At 31.1% G+C, this 10,421-nt stretch overlaps 1 protein-coding gene across 1 annotated transcript; it reads left to right on the forward strand.

Moving 5' to 3' along the window:
• The first annotated feature begins 2,218 nt into the window (after window positions 1-2,218).
• On the forward strand, window positions 2,219-2,839 carry LOC110094263 (14 kDa proline-rich protein DC2.15). The gene has a single exon (XM_028697294.1). It carries the CDS (start codon window positions 2,219-2,221, stop codon window positions 2,837-2,839), a length of 621 nt encoding a protein of 206 aa, XP_028553127.1.
• The last annotated feature ends 7,582 nt before the right edge of the window (window positions 2,840-10,421 follow it).

Consider the following 10,421-nt stretch of genomic DNA (forward strand, 5'->3'; position numbering starts at 1 on the left):
GACAAGTCTTTTTTAATTTTTCAATTATAATGAAATATAAGAATTTATTTCCAATTTTGTCTTATATATATTTTTTTATTGTTTATATTTAATTATTCATATAATAAATCTGCTCATCCAAAAATCTAATGTTGGTTCCACCCCTATTTACTAGAAGATGTTTTAAGGAAAAAAAATTTCCATACACTGCAATTCACAGCTAAATACATAGCAGCACATAACAGCACATAGCATTACATAGCAATATACAATAATACATAGTGACTTTAGAAAGAAAAATAGTGTTTTCAAAATAATTTAAAAAGAGTAAAATGGTTTTCAAATGAACAATACACTACTCTGAAAAAAAACTTTAAAATATATTCAAATAAACAAATATAGCAATGTATGGTTTCCATAAAAGCTTATATCATGAAAATACACAGCAATGGATAGTGAGTTTAGAGAGAAAAAAAGACATTTCTCACATAAATATTCCTTAAATTCACAACTGTAAAAATGCTTAAAAAGTTTTCAAATAATTACAATAATGTCTAGTTTACATAAAGCTTCTATTATGGCAATACACAGCAATACCAAATAATACCCATCAATACCTAGTTTCTATTAAGCTAAAAATAAAATTTTGACATAAATTTTACATAAACCTTCAACCCTAACAACTCTTGTTATGGTGATAAATCATAAAACCTGAAATGATATAATTTTGACTATGGATATAAATCTAACCTAACTCCTGCTCAGAAGAATAGCGAATGAACTAAAAGATAGCGAAAGAAAGACGATAAAATTTTTAAACTCCAAATTTTGATACTTCTAGTTTGTCGGAAGACGGGTGAAAGGTTTGGCATCCTGATGTATTAGTTTCTTAGCTTAAAGACTTGATCCTTCTACGAAGATGAAGAGCTGCCCAAACTGAGAGTGGAGATCTAGAAGACTTAATGCAAGAATCGAAGGTGAAACATCAGAATGTTGGTTTGCAGAGATTTTAAATTTTTATGGACCGGGTTATTTCCCTCTGGGCCATTGGGTGGGGTCGGGTTAGGTCGACGTCGAGCAACTTGTGTTCGCATTTTATTGGAGTCTGGACATAGAGCTACGTCCGGAGTCCGCATAGAACAATTTCTCCCTATCACAGTGGATAGATGATATACTTCATCTAACCATCCAAGATTCTTAACTTTTAGTCGTTCAATTCATTGCTATTTGTATTCATATGTATGTTATTCTTATTGTTTGTAGTTTTATGGAATATTTAGAAATAGCACAACAGCTTGTGTGTTTCTATTCCACCTTTCTTCTTTCTATATTTTGAAATTTCAAGAATGCTCTCTACTCCTAACACTTCAAAGGATGGTCAAAGAGTGAGGCCTCCATAGCACTCTATTAAGGGAGAGAAGGTTCAACATCTTTAGACAAAGCTTGTTTAATTTATCAATTATTATGAAATATAAAAATTGTTATAAATTTTATCTTATATATATTTTTTATTTTTTATATTTATTTATTCATATAATAAATTTGCTCATCCTAAAATTTAAAGCTGATTCCGCCCCTCTTTAGAAGTTGTATTAAGGAAAAAAAAATCCATACAAGCTTTACGAGAATAAACAAATTTTTCTTTGGAGAAGATCAATCTAGCTAGCTCTTCTATGCCATGCCACCTAGGGAGTTCAATCCAACGTAATTCTGAATGCAGCCGACAAAGCCATTAAAAACTTAATGACAATAATTCCAAATGAAAGCCTCACACTTCAACGATGAAAAATAGATAGATTATCCCTTCACTGTCAGCAAATTAAGGTGCAAGTCATTAAGAAGGTCAGATGATTCACACAAAATTAAAGAGGCAAAGGAACAAAACGTATATAGATTACTTATAAAAAATTATAACTAAAATAGAATGATTCTAAACAATAGAAAGAGAGCAGCACCACACCGACTAAAGAGTAGTCTCATATATAGATATCAAGACTGCATGGAAAACTAAAAATTGCAACCAAAATAAAGCTCTAGAATGTTCGAAAATATTTCATCATTTTCAATAAACACAATATCACCAAAGTCTAAACAATGGACGCTCACGTGACTCTCACGTGCTGTACAACCCAACCCCCTTCTATAAGTGGCAGCAAACCTCTCGCTTCTTCCCAGTAGGCTTTACTGTACTAGTAATACAAACACTTCGAGTGAGTTAGAGAGGGAGAGAGACGAAGCCATGGATTCCACCAACAAACTCCCAGCTCTTTTGCTCCTCTTCATCCTTTTCACATCCTCCTTCACCCCACTGTTCGCCGGCGCCACCGTGGACCCAGCCTGCAGTTCCTGCTCGGACCAGCACAAGTCTCACCACCACCCCAAAGACCCCCACCACAAGCCCAATCATCCCAAGCATCCGGGCCATCCCAAACATCCTGGCCATCCCTCCCCCTGCCCGCCCGTCGGCCCGGTGACTCCAACCCCAGTCCCGGTGCCGCCAACACCAACACCAACACCGGTGCCACCTACACCATTGCCGCCGGTTCCGGTGACTCCTACACCGGTGACTCCGACACCGGTGACACCGGCACCGCCAGTAGCACAATGCCCGGTTGATACTTTGAAGCTGGGGGCCTGCGTGGACCTATTGGGCGGGCTGGTGCATATCGGGCTGGGCGACCCTGTTGTGAACCAGTGCTGTCCTTTAATTCATGGACTAGTGGAGCTGGAGGCTGCGGTTTGCCTCTGTACTACCATAAAGCTGAAGCTTCTGAATATCAATATATATCTTCCTCTTGCCCTTCAGCTGCTTCTTACTTGCGGCAAGACTCCTCCGCCGGGTTTTACTTGCACTCTTTGATCAGTTCGCGTTCGAGTGAGTTCCTCTCTCTTGCACTTACGCTTTTTGTTTTATTAAATTTTTTTTTTTAAGAAACAAATTGTTAAGACATTTTCTTAAAATATATATATCAACTATAAGACTTTTTTCTGATTTATTTATTTTCTTATGATTTAATTTATAAAGTAAGTAGTTTTCCTATTTAGAAAATTAATGTTTTTTAACAATTTGATTTTATATTAGATGAAACTAAAAAATTGTATCAGAAATTTCTGATCAAAATATGTTAAAATACAAGAAATATTAGGAAATTGTGTGGATATTTTCTTAAAATCTTGATATATAATATAAAAGATTATTTATGCTATTAAATTTTTCTCAAACTCATTATTTTTTAAGGATGAAATATGATTAAATAATAATTTTTCAAGAATGAAAATTACACTAGGAACTGATAAAATAGAGTAAAATTGAAAATATTTTAATTTTACGAGTTCAAAAATAGAAATACCACTAATTTTAAATATATTAATTAAAAATTTAAAATAAAAAATTAAAGATCTAATTCTTTCAATTTTAAACTTATACTTTATTTATCAACCTTCCAAAAAAATAAAAATTAAAATAATATATTTTACGTACAAAGTCCTCATATATATGTATCCTGTAATTTAAAGGATGAACATTATATAAAAGTTAGTGGTAAATATTGTATATATTTTTGTTGGTAAAAATATATTACATATTTCTCAAAAGATTTTAATACCTTATAATTTTAGACATTTGATTTTTATATTTTATTATTTTATTTTTATCCTACATAAAATATATTGTATTATAATATTTTGATATTGATTTTTCTTTTAAATATACAAACGAATTATGTACTGGCAATGTCCCTAATCGGATATAGGAAGCAAAGAAACTTTTTCTTTCTTACGTTTCGGGTGAAAGACAAATGCTTAAAAAAGAAAGACAACGCGAAAAGTATTACAGTAAGTTACTCAACGAATAGACAAAAGCTAGGCTTCATTTGAGACAATTTTTTTACTGTTTGGCCCTTATTTTCATTAAATTTTTATATTAGGAAAATGCTTTCTATAACAGCTTTTAAAAAAGCTTTTTTTCACAGCAGTTTCACATCCATTTTTATAGAAAGATACAGATGTCCCAAAGAGATCCAAAGGAATATTGTTTTTACTGAAACATAATACATGACTATGTAGGTAATTAAGAATTGATCGAGCAACTTATTGAACGGACAAAGGAAGAGGCAATGGATGAGTTGGTGGGGATATTTACAGTCACGAGTGGTGTCTTGCATTTGTTAATTGTGTGTTGCTAAATTTGGTCATTTTGTTTTTCCTTGTTGTTGTTATTGTTGTTTGTTGTTGGTGTTTGCTGTGTATTTGTATTAGACATAATGGGATTCATTCCAGTGTTGGATCATTGATTAACTAATCAACTGGTTCTTTCCTTTGATTCGCAACTGAAAGAAAGATTTGTTGAAAGTCATCATATTTGTGTTTGTGTTTCTTGGAATCTTTGATTTGTATGCTCTGAATTTAAGTTTAATGCTCATTTTGTGTGAAAATTTGAGTGGATATAGGGTCTATTTGAGATAGCTTTTTGGATGTCTTGTTTTTCAGACGGCAATGATGCACAATTTTGTTTGGCCACTAATTCTTTGATTTGTATGCTGTGAATTTAAGTAAAATGCTCATTTTGTTTGGAAAATTGAATGTATATAGGGTCTACTTGAGATAGTTTTTTGGATGTGTTGTTTTTCATACGACAATCAGAATTTTTTTTTTTTTAAAGAAATGCATAGAGCAATTTTATTAATAAAAGAAAGAAACAAGTTCTAAGTGATAGCTTTCCTATAGCTAACCTATCACTTCCCTCCTTTAATAAAGAAACAAATAGAGGAGAAATGTTATTACAATCTAAACTATTCCGAATGAAATCAGTAGAACGAGCATAGTTAGCACAACAATAGGCTAACTTATTACAATTTTCATTCACAAATTGAAATAAAACTTGGAGCTTATGTCAATTATATCTTTGAAGAATGTTCTTCAAGAATGGATGTATGAGGCGAAAGAGATTATAATTGAAGAGGATAATTATAATATAATCAAGTATGTTCAAAGTATGATGCACGGTGGAGAAGTTAATGATACTTTTTTAAAGCCACAAGATCTTTCCTTTCTTAGAGATTTCAACCAATCAGAATTTTGTTTGGCCACTTATTCTTTGTTGTTTTTTCATTAGTTTTACGAAATTTTTATAGTGAAAAGCTAATTTATACAACCATAGTAACGAAGTTATTTACTCCACAACTTTGCAATTAACTTTATAAATATTATAGCTATCCCAAACAGATCAATATTTCAAATTGATCTTAATTAGCTCAGATTTTAGTTTATTTTATTTATTTTACTCTTAACATATGCCAACATGAGAGTAAAAATCGAGGGAGTACTTATTTGTGTGCTAGAAACCAACAAGAGAGAAAAATCACGTGTAATCCCATGGGCTTAAATATGAATTATACATTTGATGATCATAAATATAATTTGATCAAAGTATGTAAGGCGTTAGTTAGTTTTTTTAAGTAAGAGCTTCATGTAAATAAAAATCAAGCATATTAAAAATTAATTGTCTCAAATTAAAGCTAAGGGTCAAATTAATTTGAAGGCATCAAATCCATCATGAGAATATTCATGCTTCAATGAGAAATTATTTTATTTTTTAAACTAATAAATTATAATAGTAAAAAGTATTGATGTTGCTTGAAATAATATTTTTTTTTAATTATTTTTTTAGAAAATAAACCATCATTGGGCCTACATATGGATCTAAAGCTTGCTATAGCTCAAAAGAATTATAATAAAAAAGAAATAAAAATCCTTGGAGCCGAAAATCTCAACTAATTACAAGGAGCAAAAACCCTAGGAAAATTCAACAGGAGGCAAGAAACCATCACCCAAAAAATAGAGAGAGAGAGAGAACAAATGTAGAGCCAACAACAACAAAAAATCAGCAATCACAGTAGAAACCAACAACAACAATGCATCCACTAGCTAGAAGATAAAATAAAGCCCAATGGTAGAAGAAACTGTTAGGAATGAAGCAAAGATAACATGCACCAAACAATTTGAACATAAGCAAAATAAGAAGTGCAATCACCCAATCCAGATAACAACAGACCGTTATGTTGGTGGAGTTTTTGATAAAGAGGTTTTGAAAAATTTTATCTTGGAAAATTGAGTTTTAAATTTACAGGATCAAAATCGAACATCTCGTTATAAACAATATATTGCCCCTTAAGGAAAAGATATCGTTTGGGTTTCTGCTTGTAAAAGTGGAAAAGAAATTTAGGATATATAGAATTTGTATCAAATATGAAGGGACTAACAAAGTGAAATAATTTAGATTAAATATCTTGTTACATGATTATGAACTATTTTGTATGAAATCAAATGAATTCATATCTAACATGTACACGCGGTTCACTCAAATAGTCACTTATTTGTATGCATTAGGTAGGGAATTAATGAATCCAGAAAAAGTAAATAAGATACTTCGTTATTTGCCTACTGCTTATGATGTTAAAATAACTGCTATTACAGAGTCTAAAGATTTAAATACGTATTCTATTAACAATCTTCTTGGAGTACTAATTATTTACGACTAAGGAGTGACTCAAAAATAGATTGATGCAAGAGAAAAGTGAAAGGAGAAGAATATAGCATTGAAAGTGGATGACTTTGAGATTAATCAGTCATAGCCTAAGGATGAGGATGGTATTGCCTTGATGACAAGGCAATTTAGGAGTTTTCTAAAAAGGAAGCAATGGAGACACCAGCAATGAAACAAAGGTAAATTTCATAAAAATATTAAGGTTTTTAACAACGTTGTTTTCTATGAATGTAGGAAACCTGGGCATATCAAGTCAGACTGCCCTAATTTTAAAGCCACTCATAGCTAGTAAGGAGAAGGTGGAGGAGAAAACAAATGTGAAGAAGGGAAAGAAGAGATTTCAGCAAACTTTTTGGGCGAACTCAACTTCAGATTTATCAGAAATAGAAAAGGAAGATGAAGTCATCACCAATCTGTACTTAATGGTTGATAATCTTGATCAATCAGATTAAGAGGAGGTATGCGACTTAAGTTATGATGAACTAGTTAAAGTTTCTAAAAGAATACATACGACATATAAAAAACTTAAAAATATGCATGCTAGATTGAACTTAGATTCCCTTGAATTATAGAAAAAACATGAAATCCTTAAGGAAGATCACACACAAATTGATAGCAACCACATGAAACTTTTGGATGAGTTTGATGATTTAAACAAACAACATGAACAACTTAAAACATCCCACATTAAACTTGAAAAGATTTTAAAATATTTATGGATTAATCTAATTGTAGAGAACATGAATTAAAATTTAATGATGCTAATTTAAAACAAGCAAACTCATATCTCATAGAAAAAAGAAAAGCTTTTGAGGACAATAGGATTCCACAAACACTTGAAATTTTTTCTAATCCTGAACTAAAGTATAAAATTTTAAAACCTAGGAAAAGACAATTTAAATCACAAAAACTCAAAAACCATTTTAGTGGAGTGAAATGTTTTTTTTAGGCATGATTGGTTATATATCTCACACTTTCACTATTTATAGAAAATTTTATCTAGTGTGGAGACCTAAGATGCATAAAACAAGTCATATCATATATGTATCTAGATTAATTTTGCCAAGAGGTGAACCTAAACTTATTTGGATTTCCAAGTCTAACATTTGATTATTTTGTAGAGACACTCTCATATAAGACCTCGTAAGAGCATTTGGTACCTAGACAGCATATGTTTGAAGCATATGATTGGAGACACTAAACAATTCATATCGCTAGAAGACAGGAATGGAGACAAGATTACACTAGGAGATAATACCACTATGAAAGTGGTAGGTACAAGTATGATCGATAACTTGAACAATTTTTTTATTAAAAATGTGTTACTTGTAGAATGATTAAAGCATAATTTCTTGAGTACTAGTCAGCTATGTGATAAGGGCTATAATGTTAATTTTTTTCCCACTAGTTGTATATTGATTCAAAATGGAAATGACGTACTACATGAAACTAGGGTAAATAATGTGTATATGCTAGATTTCAATTGTATTAAATCTAATAATGTTTTTTGTTTAAAAATAATTTCTGATGAATCATGGTTATGACATAGGAGGCTTTGTCACGTTAGCATAAAAAATCTTAGAAAAATTATCCAAAAAGAACTTGTTAGAGGAATACCTAAACTAAACTTCACTAAGGATCACCTGTGTGATGCATGTGAATTAGGAAAATAGGTGAAATTCTCCTTTTATTCTATTAAGGATCTTAGAATTAGTAAACCTTTGGAGATTATATTCATATGGATCTTTTTGGATTTGTTAGCACTGTAAGTCTATGAGAAAAGATATTTGGGTTTGTGATTGTTGATTTATTTTCTAGATTCACTTGGGTTAAAATTTTATTTCATAAAAGTGAATCATTTGAATATTTTAGAAACTTTTCAACTTGGATCCAGAGAAAACTAGGTTGTAAAATTTTTTCAATTCAAAGTGATAATAGAGGAGAATTTGAAATGAAAATTTTGAAAAATTTTATAAAGAAAAAAGAATTGATCATAATTATCAACACTTACGACCCCTCAGTAAAATATGTTAGTCAAAAGAAAAAATAGAACATTAATTAAAGTTATTAGAGCCATGTTAGTAGAATACTCACTTCCAAAATATTTTTGAGCTAAGGTGATCAACACAACATTTTATGTTCTAAATAGGGTGAATATTAGATCAAAATTAAATAAAATACCCTATGAACTTCTTAAGGGTAGAATACATAATTTGTCACATTTGCATGTTTTTAGATGTAAGGTATTCTTTCATAATAATGGAATTTTTTTTTTAGGAAGATTTGATCCAAAATCTGATGAAAGAAATTTTCTTGGGTATTCTAGTATTGGAAAATCATATAAAGTGTTTAAAAAAAGAACTTTAGAAGTTTAGGAGAGTACACATATTGTATTTGATGAATCTGACATTTTAAAAGAATCAAGTTTGAAAGAGGATCATATAGAAAATAATTTATAAGGATTTGAAAAGATAAATTTGAAAGAAAATATGGAAAAAGAAAAAATTTTGCCTAAAAAATGGAAATTTTCTAAGAATCACCCTAAGGAATTTATTTTAGGTGAACCTAATGAGGGTGTTAGGACTACGCATGATCTTAAAAAAAAGGTTAACCATTCTACCTTTATTTTAATGATTGAACCCATAAATATTAATCAAACACTTTTTGATGAATTTTGGCCATATAAGAGGAGTTGAATCAATTTCTAAGGAATGATGTTTGGGAATTGATTGAAGGACCAAAGGATTAAAGTGTAGTTGGAACTAAGTTGGTGTTCAAAAATAAAATGAATGATTCAGGAGTTATGATTAGGAATAAGGTTAGATTGGTAGCTAAGGGATATAATCAAATTAAAGGCACTGATTTTGAAGAAATTTTTTTCCCTGTAGTAAGACTTGAAGTAATTAGGGTTTTGTTAGCCTTTACCTGTTTTAAAGGATTTAATTTTTTTTAAATGGATGTTAAGAGTGTATTTTTTAATGGGGTAATACAAGAGGATAATTATGTTGAGCAACCTCAAGGTTTTGAAATTTCTAAATATACTAATATTGTTTTTAAATTGAAAAATGTATTATATAGGCTGACGCATGCACCTAGGGCTTGGTATAAGAGGTTAAGCACTGTCTTATTAGATAGATTATTTTTAAAAGGAAGTATTAACCCTACTTTCTTTTTGAAAAAAATAGATGATGATATACTCATTATATAAATATATGTTGATGATATCGCTTTTTGTTCTATAAATAAAATCTTTGTGAAAATTTCTCAAAAATAATGATTAGTGAATTTAAAATGAGTTTAATGGGAGATGTAAGTTATTTTTTAGGTTTTAGCATTAAGAAAAATGAGGAGGAAACTTTTTTAGTTAGTAAAGTATATTAAGGACATCCTAACACTACAAGAAAATCATGTTTACCAATAAACTTTTTTTGTTGAAATTGATCATTTTTTGACGATTTTCAAATTTATCAGCGATTTTCTGACGGAAAAAATTTTGCTGGTAAAACCCACGTATGAAAATAAATTTCGGCGGGAATTAATTCCGGTGGTTTTCCGGCGGAATTATGCTGCCAAAAAATTTAAAAAAAAAAAAAATCACCATGCTTTTTGGCTAGTAGCCCGGTTGACCTCCCGATGGCAGCCCGCCATCCAAGCCTGCACAACAGCTCGTGCCAGCCCGATCCCTGTACCCCGTGAGCCCGCGCCAACCCGACAGCCCTGTGTGCTCCATCCATCTGCGCTCACGCCAGCCTGTGTGTGCCTGCCCGGCATCCCGCTCTAGCATAGGCCAAGTGGTTCGAACCTAGGTGGGTTGGGGTAAGTTTCACACCCCCAACTAAATTATTGAACATATAAATGCATTTTTAATATAAATTTTTTTATATTTAAACTCTATTTT

This window comes from Dendrobium catenatum, unplaced genomic scaffold (genome assembly GCF_001605985.2).
Source record: "Dendrobium catenatum unplaced genomic scaffold, ASM160598v2 fragScaff_scaffold_909, whole genome shotgun sequence".
NCBI lineage: Eukaryota > Viridiplantae > Streptophyta > Magnoliopsida > Asparagales > Orchidaceae > Dendrobium > Dendrobium catenatum.